Source organism: Lutjanus erythropterus, chromosome 8, assembly GCF_056507025.1.
Source record: "Lutjanus erythropterus isolate fLutEry1 chromosome 8, fLutEry1.hap2, whole genome shotgun sequence".
NCBI classification, from domain to species: Eukaryota; Metazoa; Chordata; class Actinopteri; order Lutjaniformes; family Lutjanidae; genus Lutjanus; species Lutjanus erythropterus.
This window is the reverse complement of record NC_139324.1, coordinates 19,392,400-19,411,043: the sequence shown is the minus strand read 5'-3', so window position 1 is coordinate 19,411,043 and position 18,644 is coordinate 19,392,400. Positions and strand designations below refer to the sequence as shown.

Genomic DNA, 18,644 nt, shown 5'->3' with positions numbered 1-18,644 from the left:
TTTGCTAGCACAAAAGAATTTTCTTACTGTGATGATTGCCAACCTTTTTGCAAGTCTCTGGTCTTTGAATAGTTTTTAAAAGCTGGTTTTATTACTTTTAATTACTCAATTTCTCAGCTGAAGCTAATTTTAAAGGTACCCTGTGGAGTTGCAAACAAAATGTTTACTTTCAGTGTTTCTAACCAAAGTGCATTGTGTGAACGCTGATTTACCAGGTTTCTAAGCAACCTAATGGGAAAATGAAAGCAACCTAACGGGAACATTTTGATTGAGATCTTAGTTTGGGTCAAGAAGAGATGGGGATTCTTCTTGAAGATTCATATTCACTGTACACGAGAGGCAGGATAGAAGAGTCTTTGCAGATTATTGACATGTTCCTGACGATGTTGTGAGTTTTGATAAAAGACCTGCTGCCATTGTTTAACTTCTATTTACTTTTGATGAAAACAGTGGCGTATACCATCAGTGGTAACCAACGATGAAAGCCGAGTCTCTGAAATAAAAAAACGCTGATTAAATGAGAGGCACAAACTGTAGCGAGGGATATGTGGGTGATTGTTGGAACTGAGAACAAGCTGATTTCTCACTTCAAAGGATTTGGAATCGTTTGTTACCTCCAGCCGAGAGCTAAGATACTCTTCTACTAAACAACAGTTGCTAAATTCCTACTGTGAAAAAAGATCTGGGAGCAGAACATATAATTCCAGGAAGAGTGTGCGTGTGTGTGTTCATGAGCTGGTGTGTGTGTGTGTGTGTATGTGTGTGTGTTTGCAATAAAGCCTGCCATGCAGTGTTTTGTTTTCCAACTCTGTTCATTAGTTTAATAATTATTTTCCTAAATCTTATTAGTCTTATCTCAAGAGGAGCCGTGAGCAAAGAAACTGCAGTGTAAGTCTGTGTGTGTGTGTGTGTGTGTGTGTGTGTGTGTGTGTGTGTGTGTGCGTGTGTGTGTTGACTGAGCATGTGTGCTTGTTCTGTATACAATGTGTAGAGCGAGACAGAATTGTTTTTGTGTTGTATTTTTTCAAGTCTTTTTATGATTTTTTTTCATTGTGTTCTTTTTTTCGCTGTAGAAAAAAAAGCACAGATAACATTGGAAAAAAAGTCAGTGCAGTCAATGGATACGAAACAGGCAAATTTGACCAGGTCGGCGTGACCGTGTCTGTTCGGCACCACCACGCAAAGGTTGGTTGGCGTCATAAGTCCCACGTGAATAACGAAAAAGCAGCTCTGCAGCCTCCGTTCTTGCCCTGCAGTGCTGCCAGGGAGATGGGATCTAAGAGTCTGTGAAAACGCTCCAGGATGACTTTCAGAATCAACAAAAAAGCAAATAAAAAAGAAGAAAAAACAGGTTTCCAGTTCTTAGCGAGTCCTCCGCCTGACTCTGTGAGACCACGGAGGGTCATGCAAGGGTTTTGTTTTTCAGCTGGAGTGAATCGCAGTGCAGAAAGAGCGGCACTGAAATCTGAAGACCTCTCTGCTCTCTGCTTTTTATTATAGTCCAAAAAAATACAAATCCCTTTTCTGAGAGTTGGTGTGATTCTGTTTTTTTTTCTTCATCCACTGCTTGCTTACAGACTGCAGAAGCGCAGCCGGCGCACATGGGGATTTAAAAGACCAACAACGCTCTCCTTCTCATCCCACACATTCTGTTGAAGTCATCTTAGATTTTCAGTTTTTTTTACTCAAACACAATTCAGTGAGTTTTAAGACATTTTCTCCAAGAGAGAAAAGAACAAAGTGTCATTCTTTGTAATAACAACAATAAGAAGAATTATTGTCCTCTAAGTAGAAAAAAAGGGAAGAAAGTGTCGCTGCGCATTTCTGTCAGATGGCCTGCGGAGGCAGCAGGCGTCTCAGTGAAGGTGAGAGATGCAAGCATCCACTGGAGGAGAGCCTGAGAGCTGCAGCAGCACCTCGCTGACCGAGGTCCCATGGGTGCACCGAAACACCCAGTGTCCAAGCCCTGGGTTCGATTGTCAGCTTTGTCAGAAGTCAATCCGTCCAGTCTCTCTCCGGCAGATTTGGCATTGTTGTTTTCTTCACATAGATTACTGAAGCTGACTGCGGCAGATGATGGTTTCTTATGTTCCGTATATGAGAAACATTCAAAAACAAAGAAAAAAGTTGAGTATTGATTTCAAAAGCCGGTAAAGCACTAACAACTGACTATATGGATATTTAAAGTTTCCCCACTGAACTATCTCCTCACCCCAAGTGACTTTATGGTTTAAACACACTGAGTACAGAGAAAGAAAGAAGGCAGCATAATGTTTCATCAAGCGAGTTAAGTATATGTTGGTTTGGCAGTGTCCAAGACCCCAGAGCCACATGAGAGCAGCCGGGGTTCACCGGGATGATGCATTCAAAGACGGGTGTGTGGAGTGTTCACTATTGCAACTGTGTGAGTGTGTAATTATTAAGAAAAACAACAATCTAGCTACTCCTCGTTTTCCTCCAATCCCCATCTCCAGTCAGAGGGCTGTCAGTCTGCTCGATCTTTATGGCCCTCTCAGATGGATGCACTGCCCTGCAGGTGTCATGGCCGCCGACTGGGTTATAGACGGGGTGAACGAGGCGGGCGGTTGGTAGCTCGACTGCCCATCCCTCTCTCCTCCTATCTCTCCTCCTCCTCTATTCTCCTCTTGCTTCTTCCCCTCTCCCGCTCCTTTTCTTTCTGCCCTCAGATGTGCCTCTTCATGTGCAGGGCCAGGTGGTCTGACCGAGAGAAACACCTGCAGGGAGACACAGAGAAACCATGTCAGAATCATCACAAATATCAGTCCAAGTACACATTAACTGTGCACAAAAAATACAAGAAATGAAAGACAGGAAATGCTGAGAGGAAACTTTTTTATGCTTGGAAACTGTGCCAGTGAAGCAGCAAAGAACTAGAATTATTGCCTCGCAGTTGTATGCCTCCACCAACCAGTCAAGTTGTAGTTCACATCCATGTCTTTCCAGGCTCATATAATCTAAATAGATAAGACTTTGAAGGAATTTAATAAAAAGGTATTATGCATTTTATTTTTTTTTTACAAAATAGAAGTTATCATTATATTCACATGTATTCCAGCCCTCTTTTAGATACTATTTTACAGAGGAGTCTAGTGGACCGATAGAGAGCTGAACATTATGATGTCACAGTGAAGCTGACCTTTGACCTTTTGAATATAAAATGTCATCACTGCAGAATTTTATCCTCTTAGACATTTTGTGTGAAATTTGGCAATAATCAACTTATGAATTCCTGAGTATTGACCAAAAGCATCTTTAGTGAGGTCATAGTGACCTTGACCTTTGACCTCAAAATTATCTCAGGTCCTACTGGATGTTTGTGATGACTTTGAAGAAATTCTGTCAGAGATTTCCAGAGATATTGTGTTTGCAGGAATTGGATGGATATAAGGTCACACTTACCTGGACCTTTGACCCCCAAAACCTAATCAGTTCATCCTTGAGTCAAAATGAACATTTGTGCCAAATTTGAAGAAATTCTGTTCAGACATATGGCAGAAATGGGGTGGATGGACAGACAACCCAAAAACAAACACCTCCCATTAACACCTGTGTTCGCCCTATTTCATATCAGCGTGACTGTTGTGAAAAATGGCAGCGTGTAAACATGTATGCAAAACCGCAATTAATCCTATTTATCGGATGTTTGCACATAATAACCTTAATTACATAAAACAGAATATATCAAGAAACTCTTGCTGATCAGTGCCACTGGCTCCGCATATTAGTTGTGAATGGGCCTCATTCCCAGGCCCCCTGAAATACCCACTGGCTCTGTATATTACAAGTAGTTGTGAATTGGCCAAATTTCCCAGGCCCCCTGAAATGCCCACTGGCTCTGTGTATTTCTTGGGAAGTCTCCATAATCTCAGGCCCCTTGAACTTCCCACCGGCAATGTGTATTTGCTGGAAATGCTCCACACTTCCAGCCCCTCTACACTACACATTGGCTCTGTGTATTTTACTAAGAATTATTGACAGTACCAAACCCACTGAACTATCCTGCTACTACTGGGAGCCATCTCAAGATGTCAGTCACATTCTTCAATGACCAAATCACATCAAAAATGCCGCTGAAATGTGTGGCACTTTGTGAATCATGAACATTGCAGTTATCTTACAAAACATGGCAACAACTCACTAAATGCATTAACTTTTCAGGTTGAGCAGGATCACAGTGTCTGTGAGTGTACGGCATTATTTACTCCAAGCTGACAGTAACTACCACACAGTGTGGCTAATGTTAGCAGTGCATTAGCATGTTAACACCAGCAGCCTGCTGTCCTTGCAGGTTAATGTTCACATGCCTGTGCTACATGTGGTTACACGTTCAAATTAAAATGATTATTTGCCAGTTAATTCTGATGCAACCTACATGCAACCTTATTTTCATTTTCTAGAACAAAATACTGCCTGATCTAGCCACTTTCCTGATTACAACATCTGGGCCACTAGGCATTAGTGCGAGGAGAAGGGAGCTGCTGTCTGCTGGTGCTGCAGCCCCTACTAGTGGTGGGCAGCTGTTTAACATCTTAGAGGCAACACTTACTAGGTGTTGTATGTTAATAAAATTATTAATTAGATTCACCCACTAGAATTTCAGGAGTTGATTAGTGAGGGTGGAGACGTTTGACTAAACACGCACATCCCTACTTTTTGCTGTGTCTTACTAGCCTTTTGGATTAAACAGCAATGAAACATGGTATATTAGCCATTGCTAACTTTAGCTTCTAATGCACACCCTTCCAGTGTGACTCCACCTCACTTGAATCAGTTTGTGCTGGGGGTGATGTGATATCTGTTATTTAACAAATGATAACATGTCAAGTTTCAATAGATAATTTCTTAGTTATTTCTATGGCTGCTATATGTTTCTGCAGCCATATTTAACTGGATGAGTAAAGCCTACTGGAAGAGCTTAAGGTAAGAATTTTATTATTTAATTTTTATTTAAGACAGAACTGGCAGCTTCAGTAACACACATATTTAGTAATGCAGAGAACTACAGAGATTTTAAACCACTTCATTTTAAATGTGAATTTCAGTAGTCTTACTTCAGTATGTCACACCATAAAAACCCAGACTAGAGGACTTTGAATTCAAGCTCAGTGACTTCCTAAATACGACTTAAACACGACCATAAATCACAGCCAGACCTCCACGGCTCTGCAGTCAGTCCTCCAGCTCTGAGTAGAAATACTATTGTAGAAACTAATTAGATATGCATTGTGAACATGGACACTAATGCACACAGGCTGGCAGTACTTTCTGACGCTGGGTCATTTAACTCAGCACTGACTGCACCTGGTGGGAGAGGGACATAAACCCAAGTGCTGGTGATGTGTAATATACGAATGACAATGTCATGAGTATTTTAATTTTATTACACCATTGTGAGGACATTAAAGCTGAACATCCACAATAAAATGACTCACAAATGATATGACTAAAGGAGAGGCAAAACAAAATGTGGGTGAGAATAAAATGAGAAATTAAAAATTCAATTTGCCAGAGGCTTTATATATTATTAATTAGCCAAGACTATTATGTGTGTGTGTGTGTGTGTGTGTGTGTGTGTGTGTGTGTGTGTGTGTTTAGTCAGGCTGTTGTTCTATTCAGATACAAGTAGACAGAGCTGAACACTATAAAGTACAATAGAAAGTTTGTCTTGCTGCAGCTAGTCTCGCACAGCCTCCACAATTTTGGTGCTATTGAGTGCAGAAGAAAGGTCTGAAACAGGTGAAAAACGCACTGGTTTGTTTATATTTCTTTAAACCAATCAAAGTCTTGGGCAGTTCCAAGGCCAAGATGCAGCAACGGTGCTAGGCTTTGAAATTTGACATAGTGGCCAAAACATGTAATGACTATGCTAAGTGATGCACAGCAGCCCAAAAAGATGTTTTCCCATATGCTTACATTGTGAAACAAGCAGCTGTAAAATTAATTTTTTTAAGCATCACAACCCCTGCAAAATGACTAATTTCACAATCAGAGTTGGATCCATTTGGTCCAATAACATTTGGAAAATCTAGACACTGCATGTTTATGTCATTTTACAGTAAAAGAAGTTGCTGGTGGAAGCCTCTGGTGTGCATGCTCTATGGGCCACACAAAGCTGAAAATCTGGGTAATTATATACTGTGAAGATGACTTAATGCACCACTGAGCAGGTCTCATAGGAATGAGTGGAGGCCCATCACCAACGCTCTATCCAGTTCTACTTTTACATCCATAGTGAGGAGGCGAGCCCCAGCATGAAATTGGCTTAAAGCCCACAAAAGAGTAATAACTGCTAGCTTGTTTAATGTTTCTACCACCAGTTTAGGGTAACTTCAGTGCATAGGTTGCTAACTCTGAGGTTGTCATTTCCCATAGTGACAGGTTCACTGTTGGCCAATGGCTGTCTTATTCCAGCAGTGTACTTCCTGTGTGTCAGACTATGCTGCAGCAAAATCTACTGTCTCCCGGCTGCTTCTACTGTGATTCTCTCTCTTATAATGTCAGTCTTCAGATCCTGCAGGAAGTCTCATTCACAGCACAGTAATTAGGGTGCAGCTTCACATTGAGCCAGGCAAACTGCAAAGGAACCAGTTGCAAATCTTCAAGTTGAGCAAAACATTGTCCACAGAAATTCAACTGAAAGCCAATCAGCTGAAAGCAGAAATCTGGGCTTTAGCTTGCAAATATATAAAATTAAAATAAATTTAGTATTGGGTGCCGATACCTATGTAATTCAGTCATCGGAATATTGGGCTCACATCACTGATCAATACATAGATACAGATTCAATAGTAGTTTTTATGAATTATAAAAATGTAATAATGCATTTTAAAGCCAACAACCAAATTAAATAATTCCTCAGGAATCAAATAGTTCCACAAAGATATCCAGTAGTCCCCATATTTATTTGTCACCTATAATTCTGTGACTATTTGTAATTCTGTGTTAGACGTACAGGTGGAGCTTCCACTGGACCATGAATCCTGCCGCAATGTGACATGAGACAGTGTGCAAGTGAGTGAACTCGTAACAGGTGGTCAATTCAATGTGTCCTTAGTTTGGATATATTTAAGCCTTGGAACAAACAAAACAAAACAAGACAGCAATACGGTAATGTGTGTAAAGCCAACATTTTGAGGGTTTTAAGTTGCTGTCAGTTATGAGCAGATATCCAAATTCAGGTATCAAAATTGGACTGCAACTGAAAAAAGTGGGTCGGTGTGTCTTTATTCTGTATGTGATGATGTTCTGTTGTACAAATCTCCACTGTTACAGACCGTGACACCAGGTGTTTCAGCTTTTAGAACATTAGTTGAAAACAAATTATGGACAAAATCCCCTTTGATATGTTAATTCACACAAGTTTTCAGATTTCAAAGCATTACTGAGAAAATGACGGTAATGTACAGTTGAACTTTGCTCTCATCTCTGTTGTCTGGCCATGTGGTACCTACTGTACACCTTCATCGATCTGTATGTGTGTGTGTATGTGTGCGTGTGTGTGTGTGTGTGTGGCTGGACAGATGGCCATGCCAGTTACTGTGTCACTGTTGGGGGTGTGGAGCAGCCAGACCAGCTGGTAACACCCCGACTCCCCCCCACGCCCCTCCTTCCATCCTCCTCTTCTCCTCCTCTAAACTCTCCCTGCTCCTCCTCACTTCTTTTTGTCCTCCTCCTCATCACTCCTCCTCCTTCCAGCTCCCTGGAAACATCAGGGGGTCCCCGCTTGATTAGGCAGGATTAATGACAGACTGCCGTGTGTGTGTGTGTGCGCGCGCATGTGTGTTTCCCCAGGAGAAGATGTGTCAGATTGAACATTCTATCTAATGTTAACCTCTCCATGGCTGCCACTTTTTGCCATTCTCATGGTAATATTTGTCGGGCTCCACCCACCACAGATGTGTGTATGTGTGTGTGTGTGTGTGTGTGTGTGTGTGTGTACTACTGTAAAGGCTGAGCATGCATCCTGGCTATGTTAAGCATGTTTCCATCCATCTTGTAATCTGAGCATCAAAAAAGCCTAAAGGGAAGTACTGGAAATGTGAAAACAAGATTAAAGGTGCTTTCAGACAGTGAGTGGTTGCCGCGGCAACACTGGCGTTCTGTACTTTGACTCAGCGGCAGCAGGGCACAACGCCAGCGTCGTCTACCTCCATCTACTGTCTGTACACCACAGGCTGTTGCTATCCACCAACTGTAAAGTCATTATGCAGCTATATGGAGCAGACTGTAGCTTAAAATAGAGAAACTATTTGATATAAGATATAAGTTTTCCTAAATAGCAACTATAAACATTGTTTACTGTCCCTGACAGGATAAAGTTTGTCTTGCTTACATTGAAAATAATGTTTGACATCACCTTAGGAGTCTACAGTCACACTAGTGCTCTGTGAGGCTAGACTTCCTTTTGTAAAGAAAAACACACTATTAGATATATAAACCATAGTAGAGTCCCTAAAAGTTTTGATACAGTTACCACAACAAACAACAAGGGTTGTGCGCTGTGCAAGGAAAAGTAGGCATAAAATACTTATTTGCTGGTGGATTATGTAACTTGGTAATATTCCAAACAACATACATATGCTTCTCTGGAATGGACAGTCAATATTAATATTTGTGGGAATATTTGTCAGTGGCATTGCTAGTTAAATTAACCTCTTACTAACATGTGCCTGTGTTTTTATTGTGCACAAGTGTGGCACACATTAGAGAAAGGTACATGTGAGAGAAAGCTTTATTTGTGTCTATCTCGGCTGAAAACTTTCTCACTTTATTGGGCCAGGGCTAGGCTGGAGCTTTTGGCGTGTGGAGGGCTCTAGTAGGAATGTCTGCACCAAATTTCACAGCAGTCCATCCAATACTTGTTGAGATATTTCAGTCTGGATTCAAGTGGTGGACCAACTGGCCAGTCAACACTGCAATCTCTACAGCCACTTGGCTCTCCATGTTAACATCATCCACGTTCTCCTCTCTGCCTCCACACTCGTCCCCCCAGTTGAGGAGATGACTGAAAAGCGGGGAAATCAGGGTTTTCCACCATACCCAGCAGACTTTGTTGTGGTGTTGGAAAGACAGATGTCGGCTTTTGAGGCCACCGACACTTGCAAGTGGCACTCTGGGATCTTCAGTACCACAGTGCAGCACTGCTTACAACACTCATTATTTACGAGTGATGTCTGAGCATACACCCATACAGGTGATGCAGAGAGGATGGGGCTCCCGCCTTGAGATGGTTGACCCACATGCAGCTGGGCAAGGGTAAGACTCAACCAACTTAACCTTGCCACCAGCGTTCTCTTTAGAGGATGAAGTGGTGGCCACAGCTAAAAACATCAATGGCTAGTAGCAGTTATCACAGGCACACAGCTCATCACGGTGCTACCTTGTCACTACAATGTGACAACACCCACCTGAACCAACAATAGCCTTATCCTGGATGGAAAGAAAGACAAAAAAACTTGACACCAGATCCACAATTTGTGACAATCTTGACGGCTGCACGAGAGTGCACAGCTGAGGAGCTCAAATGACTGTTGTGGGGAAGACAGCAATAATGCCGTATAAGGCACGTTTGTCTCCTGGCAGACAGATGTTTTGGAGATTCCATGACTGGTCGCGCCAGAAGGCGTTTACTCGAGTGAGATACCAAATGAGGTTTGAAAGAGAACTCAAAACCTTAAGGTCAAAAACAGCTTTTTCCTTGTGGATGGAAAACGCAGCATATTGATAAAAGGGTGACATTAGAGCTGCAATACTGTATAATTCATCCTACAGTTTAATCAAGTAAAGTACATTGTACTCTAAATACTATCAGCTGCAGTGAACGTTGCTATGCGAAGATTCAAGCTTCAAAACAGTGTTAATAGTAAACATAACAGAATTTGCACTCTATGAGTGAATGTTTCCTCTTGAAATGCCCCTTAGGAGCTGAAGTTTACTTCTTTCTGTACATTTTCATGTCACAGATGTTCATCCTTTGCAGAGATGATTCAGTCAGTTTCATGCCTTGAAGAGCTGCAACTGTCAGTCACAGAGATTGGCAATGCAGACAGTGAACAAGATCTTCACCTTAGGAGCACTGGACACCGAAAATAACTTCTGCCACTTAAATGTTCTTCATGTGGGCTCTGAAGTGGGCAGAGCCTCCAGTGTGACACAGATTATGTCTGCGTCATTGTGTATCCAAGCGCGTCGTCTGGACTTTTAAATGTTTGTGTTTGCCGATATGACTTAGCATTTAAATGTCTTTGTGGTCTTTTTGCATATGTGTGTGTTGTGTCTCTGTGTGTTGTGTTTGTTTGTGTGTGTGTGAGAGAGAGAGAGCCAAAAAGGAGCTAATACAGTCCCAGCTCTCAGCCAGGATTAGAAGCTTCCAGCAGGTTTCTGGAGGGTTTTATGTCTAAAACCCAAACTAGAGGGAACCCACAACAGCCAATTACACTGTCTCTAGGGCAAAAGTGTGTGTGCGTGTGTGCCTGTGTGTGTGTGTGTTGTCAGGAAGGTAGTACAGAAACACACACATACAGAGAGAGTGTATGTTAAAGTGGAGCTGGCATCTGGTGCCACTCAATTAGCTGCGACCGGTCTGCCAATAGCCAGAATCCATTTAACTGCCAGCACAGGGGCATGAGTAAGGACACACACAAACACACACAAACACGACCACACACTCTACCTTGAGGACCAAACACCCCACAGAGATGCTGTAAATGGCTAAAATGGTACACAGCTGCATTTATATATCGCATTTTTCCAAAGAATTTGCAGTTTTGTCTGTGATTCCCACTCACACACACACACACACACACACACACACACACACACACACACACACACACACACACACACACACATAGCGGTAAGTTGTTAGTCTGGCAGTACAGTGCAGGTTATGGCGTTTCAGTTAATAAATGCCACAGCTTCTCAAACCCAAGAAAAGTCTCATCTGTTGTTCCCAACTGCTGGAAAAGTGATGTGGTTAACCCTGAAGTAAGATAAAGGCTAATGTTAAACTAACGCTTGCATTGTATCTGTACAACATCATGTCCCCTTCAGAAGCTTTGTACTGTAATTCTGCCTTGAGCTGCAGCGTCTTTTTTTGGAGGTGGTAAAACAAATCCATACATCCAACACTCAAAATCTTCTGTGATTATTTATCCATTCTTCTGTGTTGAACACAAATGTTGTTGTTAGCATATGGTAAGTCGTTCACTGGCAACCCCATGATGCCTTAAGCTGCATTTCTGACTTGTCAGCCAATCAGAGTCTGCGTTCCTGACTTGTTAATCAATTAGTGGTTGTGTTCCTGACTTATCCTGTGTAGCTCTCATCTCAATTGCTTTGCAAAATAGAATAATATGAGATTGACCCTTCAAAATAAATTTGTGGTGATGACAGTAATGAGCTCAACCATGTGGTAGTCATCAAATGACCACAGTACTGTGATAATGTGGTAAAGCTGTTATCATCACAGCCATAGCTGCTCTACTTCCCGAGCAAGTTGTAAGTTCAGACATGAAGTCAGTCTGAAAAAATTAATTGACGTAGGATAAATAACTAAAATCTTCCACCACTGGCCAGATAACATGACTTGAAAGCCAATAGTCTATTTTTGAGCAGCAACAAAATTACATTCGTCTTACATGCATTCCTGTGGCTGCCACATAATGTAAATCCATTAGGAACTCACTTAATTTCAGATAATAACATTCCTTATCATTAAATTGACTACCCTATAAGGTACAGTCTTGAACCTTTATCATCCAGGAGTCCAGATAAGAGCTCACCTGAGCTCCTCCTGTACACAGCTGCTGAAGGAGAAAAATATCTTTAAGAAAATTATCACGTTGCTTCTAAACCTCAAACTGATTGCAGTACTTTGCCTCTAAAGTGTTTATTTGAGGAATTTGATTTCCTGAAATTTGGTGTAGATAAATACACGGCCTGTGAATGCTACATGAGATGCATTTAGAGTGAGTCTGAATGTTTTCTTCTTGTTTATCATCATATAACATCAGAGTCTTTACCTGAATATGATTTGGATGTATGACCAAGCGGTGTACAGAAAGATAGCTGAAATAAGCTACATGCCTATTTGCTGTCTTACCTGATATCTGTTCGATCATTTTCTTGAGTTAAATGTAGAGGTAGCTCAGTGATGAATTTAATCTAGCCTAGCTCTCAAAAATGCCTAAGTAATCTTATTCTTGTTGTATTTCACATACCAAAAAAAAGGAATGAGACACTGTGGTTTACCCCAGCAATTAGCTACAGTTAAGACCAGACTGAATCCTGTAGTTACCCTTTTATAACACTGAACTAAGTATTCGTTTTTTCATATCTTCAACACTCAAAACTTGAGTAAAACTGCTCAGTCCAACCCTACTCCACTGTACAGTGTTTCCTCAGCATAGGTTGAGCTGGTCCTCATACACAAACATACCAACACAACACATTGGGAGGGTGTGTTGGTCTGAGAAGCTGCAACTTTTACTCACTGATGAACTCAAACCTAAACTTTACATTAAGAGAGTTGTCACCGTACATTTACTGCCAGACCAACAACTCCACTGCTCATCTCGTCCTCTGTTCAGCGCACTGTCACTCTTTAACACCGTATACAGTAATTAGCCTGCAGCTCACGCTCATTAAAGCTACACACTCACTACTCTATGCTCCTCTAACCATTCAGAGGTCTGCAGAGCTTGCTGTCTTACCTTTATCATCACAATATTATAAGGGCAGAGGCATATTTATTTTCTAATGGTTAGTCCTGTATGTTTGTCCCTTCGATGCCACATTTCTCAGCTCGCCTGCACTTCCTTGTCCACCAACAGAGAGACAGACCTGTGGTGACACTTGCTGCACACATAACATGTCTCAGTAGAGCATCTCCATATCAGTTTAATAGAAAGAGGAGGAACAGTAGTGAAAATCATGCCATCTTGAATTCTTAATACTTTGGTATATCATAATATCTAATGTACTATTCTATACTCCCTGAACAGGCCCACAATGATAAGGACAAGGACATGTCAATAAGGCAATTTTGGGTGATATGGAAACATATTTTCCTCTTTTCACAGAGACTAGTAGTTTTGCCCCCTCCTTCAAGTCTTTGGGCTAAGCTCGGCTAAACACGTCTTGGCTCTATTTCTGTGCTGGGTACATACACAACCATTCCAGGACATTTCAGTGTCCTGCATTTATAACTGAGCATGAACCAGGCTTTTTGGTTTTTGTAGTTCTGTGCTTGTTAGGTAATGCAAGTTAAATACAGGTCAATGACAAATAAGGGCATCAATGTCCTGCAAAAGCGAAGTATACAATATGTTTGTCATTGTTTATGTGTACAGCTGATGCTGATGTGTATGTTTACCTGTCACAGTGGTTGCACTTGAATGGCTTCGCTCCGGTGTGTTTGCGGTAGTGTCGTGTCAACTCGTCACTGCGGGCAAAACGCCATTCGCAGCCCTCCCATGAGCACTTGTAGGGCTTCTCACCTGAGAGAGAGAGGGACAGAGAGAGGGTGTCACATTTTATTATGATTTCTACATCTAATTTCACACATCTAAGGTACAGCTGTTCACTAATATACAGGTTACCACCCCTGGCTTTTTCCAAACCCAGACACACACACGTGCACACACACACATACACACACACACACACACACACACACACACACACACACACACACACACACACAGCCGAAGGGCAAGGCAGGCAGACCAGTTTTAACACAACAGCCATTTCAATGAGCCAATACACTCAATTAGCTGTAAATGAAGTCTTTCAGCACTGTGGCGTGTTAATTCATAATCCCATTTTCACCCTGAAATGAATCTCGTTTTGTTCCCTCTATCACCATACCTCTGCCCCCCCCCCCCAAACCCCCCCACCCCCAGCACCCTACCCGCACGCACTCACACACACATGCACACACATGCACGCCCCGAGGTGGTGGGATCTGAAATGTAAATGAAGTTTCATCCCCCACTTCACCAGATGGGAGAAGAGATGGTCTATTGTTCTCAGCCTGTAGTTATCTCTCCATGATAGAAAGCCTTCCAGCTGTGTGTGTGTGTGTGTAGTGTGTCTTTTGGCTGGAGGTGTGTGTGTGTGTGTGTGAGCAGACTGTCTTCAGATGGGACGTGATGATGTCTGACTGTGTAAATGCCTGCATGAGAGTGTGTTTCTGTCTGTGGGTGCATGTATACGGAGTCAGTAGATAAAGCTGCAAATCTGATCTTCTACCAAACCTATACACCACTTTAAAAAGGTAATGCTGCAACTAATGATAATAAGAATTAAAAACAAAACAATACATTTTCCTTGATTATGCTACTTTGACCCTGAGTTAATTCCACTCTAGGTATAACAACTGGGGCTGGGGATTTTTTGACTTATCAAAATATCTTTTAAATTAACGAACAACATATGTGTAAATTTGTGGCACAGTTCAAATGGAATCAAAATAAATTAAAATGTCTCTCCAACATAATCTATCGTTCATATTTTTTTCAGAATTTAGGTCCCATGGCGCACATTGGAAGGGGTGTGACTTAGGCACTCTATTTAGAGCATTTTATCATTTTTTTCAGAGCATTTTCCACACCACGCCAAATACCCTCCCAAAACCATCCTCACAGCCTGCAGCCTGTCAACCTGTCACCAGGGAATAGATTAAGAACTCTGTAGCGTGTCTTGGAGGAGGTGCGTGTGATATCTCTCGTTATGTATTATACAACTCACACACTATTGGTTTCATGCTAAAGTTTCGGACATACTAATAAATCTCACATACTGTTGTAGCGTGCTTAATAGCATGTTTGGATGCAGTCAGTGGCTAAGTGTTAGCTAATGCTAGTAAAATTGCTGTGCTAACATCAACACACAGTAAAAAATGCCCAGTTATCTCAAACAACTTGTCCATCGATGGCTAATTGAAGATGACAATGGAGTTGTCGATGCATCATGTTAAGTTTTCCTGTCCATGGAGGGTTAAGTTAAAGTTTTCAGGAGCTGACTGCAGGCATCATTATCTGATCCAGGTGCTCTCTCTGGTACCAAAATTTGGCACCAGCTGATTTAATGTGAACTGGCACTCAGTACCCTTAAAAGTAGAGTTTGCTGCAGGTACAGTAATGGATCAAAAAAGACTGGGAAAATTGGGTAAATCATTTACTCATAGTAACAAGTAGTAGGCTACTTGTTACAGTGTTCATTTTGAATCTTCTTATACATTACAACATAACCTGCGGGAAAAATAACACTGTAATTGTTTTCTGTTTTGGTTTTTTACTTAATCCTCACGATACAGAAACTGCTATGATTGTAACATACAAATCTGGAGGGTTAATTTTGCTTTTTAGATGTTGACATGGCAGCTAACAACATGAGCTTTAGCTCAGGTGACTCCAGAGCGGTAAAAGGAGCGCTTTTCTTAACGTCCGCTTATCTAATTGCTCTGGTGCGTGGTGGCTTCCTGATATAGTAAATAAAAAGACTACTTAAATTACACAGCTAAATATTTGGTGAGATAGACTGTTGTCCAATTTGAACCAGACAGACATTAAGGCTATCAGCAATTTTCAAAGCAAAAGCACACTGAAGTCCTAAAAATGGTCTTCATTGATTATCTGCTAAATAATTTCCTCATGTGGTGCGAGTCACATGAATTGATACTTGGCCTAATTCTGCCCTGAGCTATTTAAAATGTCACAGTACGGGCATTAGGGTACTAACATGCGATTTCTGAATTGTGTATAACACTGCAAAAAAATTCTCTGTTCTGTGTTTTAGGCGGACTAAACTTTTCATTCTTCACTGAGTTTGACCCCAGCTGCTGAGTTTCTCTGAGTCTTTCACAAGAAACTTTGTAAGGTTTCATTTCTGCCACGACCTTGTTTGTACGTGCAGTTGGTGTGGTCCAATTTGTTCATCTTGGTTCAAAACCTGGAGGAGTGAGATTGCTTCTGCAATCTTCTCCTGCGTTGCTACAGATACTACTGAGAGGATGAAACACATGCCAGGTGGTCCAGCTTGCAGAGTTCCACTGCTTCTTACTCAGACACAAAAACACTGTGCAGATGTTTCTGTTCAGACCAACTCTCACAACTCTGAAAAGGTTTTAAAGCAGCAATCATTTCATCCTCTGTCTTGACAATTAAAATGCAGTATAACACTGTTTATATTGCAGCAAGGAAAGGTAATCAAACAGAAGTATGCACACATTTGATTGGCCAAAGCGATGTGATTTTGGATAATGCTGCATTGCTTTGCGGCAAAAATTGTGCCAGCTTTGACATTTCTGCTGACAACCCTACATTTTCTTCGTTTCAGAGTCTTCTGAGTCAGGACTCCCACTGCCTCAACGCAGTAGCCTCATTTAAATGAATAAAGAGGGAGTTGACACTGCTCAGACTCAAGCCAAACTGGTATTTAAATCAATTTAATTTCAAATACTTCAAATACTGATGAAGAGGAAGCACTTTCAAGCACAGGATTTTCTCACTGCACACACATTTGGCCATGGAAAACATGGCCAAACTGCAGACCCCTTATGTGTGTGACTCTGTGTCACATGTGTATGGGTGTGTGTGTGTGCGTGTGTGTGAACTGGGGGGTGGTAACTATAATTGGGGTCTTAATGACTCCTAATGGGGAGTAATACAGCAGCTTACAGTCAGTTAGCCAGATGTCCCAGCAGCCCCTCCACTCCTGTTACAGCACACACAAATCTTCTTAAGGAGACAAACACAAACGCACACCGATACAAAACAAAGTGGAACTAATGTGAGAACTGAAGCATTTCACAATATGGTGAAAGCATAACTGGATGCGATAGAAAAGAATGTATTCACAAGTACGGTGGGGCCAACAACCCCCCGACAAAGAAACCAGTATAATAAAAACCAGAGGTGTGGACTTGAGTTAGACTTGAGTCACAATTTGATGACTTAAGACTTGACAAAATCAAAAAACGCTCGAACTTTAACACCAGTCACATGACTCATGACTTGAATTTGAGCCTTTTGACTTAAAAATACCTCAATACCGTACACATAGCCCAAAGATTAAAAAACATGTTATTCATAGAGTGTGTCACAAATTAATTAATTCCCCACCATTTCCTGAATAAGCTTACATTAACACTGTCCATCCTCAACAAGTTGACACTTAATTCTCCCAGTCCACTTTGTTTGAATCCGACAGCATCAAATCAAGTTGCAAGAAAGAACCACGAAGAATTGATGTCGCGTTTGTAAACACCAATTGGAAAAGACGCTCCAGATCTCTACATTGCCACCCACATCTTATTTGTCAGTGACTCAAACATGTCAGGTGTTGTGGTCACTGATGTCTCTTTCCCTGGCTGGAAAAACTGTAAAGCCAATCAGAACTTTGTTGGCAGGATGAACAATTTGGATTGTCATCTTTCTGTGCCGGAGCCAGAGCAATTATAACGAATTTGGGTTAGATTGAGAAAAATATTAACTGCTCCTAGCAACCGCTAATGCAGCTTTTGTGTCGACTGAATGATGCTGATGAGACAGTTAGGTCACTTGCTTGTGATTGGTTAAGGAAATTAAGAGACTTTCCTAAAGAGAAATCAGCCTAAATGGACAGAATGACAGGCGAATAATGAAGCGAAAACAAAATGACACTTCAGTATGATTATCAGGCTAAGTGCCACTTCAGGTAGAAAGTAATGAATTGGAATGAATCCCCATAGAAAGAGAGGAATTGTTAAACTTTCTTTAGAATATTTTTATGCACTAGTGAAGGAAATGCACATCATTTTGATTTAATTTAAAAAAGCTTCCTATTTTGATTTAGCTGTTTAGCCAGAAGTCCCATACCTGTATTACATACCAACAGGTGTACCAAATGTTAAGTTGCTTTTCTTAACTGTAATTGCCTTAAGTTCCCGTCTTGAATCATCATGCCAAAATATGAGAAGCTGTAGAAAGTACACCTTCACATGAACTAATATCTGAGGTGCAGAGCAGCTCTGAGAGCGAGGTGATGCAACAACACGTAAAAGATGATGTGCTACAGGAACATCCAACTGTGAATGATGCCCTGTTCCTCTTTATTTCCCCCCGGTTCCCGTGTCTCTTTGATCGGAGTCGTCTTTCATCCACAAACACAACGTTGACTACAAGGTGACGCAGTTTTTCTCGCACTAAATGAATTCCAGATCACGAGCTGTGCTCTCTTGGATTTGCATATTCAAATTCTCCAGTCAAATCTCGTGCAGTCGGTTGCTGATTTCCACAACAGGGATTAGAGTTTTGTTGCTGTCTCACCATTGTGCATTTTTGGAGACAGGTCTTCCTCTGCCACTTTCTGATTTGTTTGAGGATAAGACCAGAGTTCAGATCTTCTCTGCTGCACTTGTTTTTGAGCTTTTGAGGGTTATGTTGATTGGCCTTTCTGAAAAGCTTAAACATGCTCTGAGTGTTTGATCAGTAACTCCACCAATTTTATATATCAAAGTCTGTTTACAGGTGTTAAGGACTTTTACTGCATAGTAGGTGTATAGAGCCTCTTCTGAAGCCTTAAATGAAAGAAACTTGAGCAATGACATGAAATCTTAGATTAAGTCACTGGTGCTTTTT

The 18,644-nt window shown here is 41.4% G+C and overlaps 1 protein-coding gene across 1 annotated transcript in view; it reads right to left on the bottom strand.

Annotated features, from left to right (window-relative positions):
* Window positions 1-262: 262 nt before the first annotated feature.
* klf7b (Kruppel like factor 7b) overlaps window positions 263-18,644 on the bottom strand; it is an 80,133-nt gene continuing 61,751 nt past the window's right edge. Inside the window, exons 3-4 of the mRNA XM_084724045.1 lie at window positions 13,397-13,520; window positions 263-2,735 (exon numbers count right to left, since the gene is read on the bottom strand). Of these exons, the coding sequence (XP_084580171.1) occupies window positions 2,684-2,735; window positions 13,397-13,520 (176 nt within the window). The 3' untranslated portion in view covers window positions 263-2,683. The remainder of the gene's footprint in view (window positions 2,736-13,396; window positions 13,521-18,644) is intronic.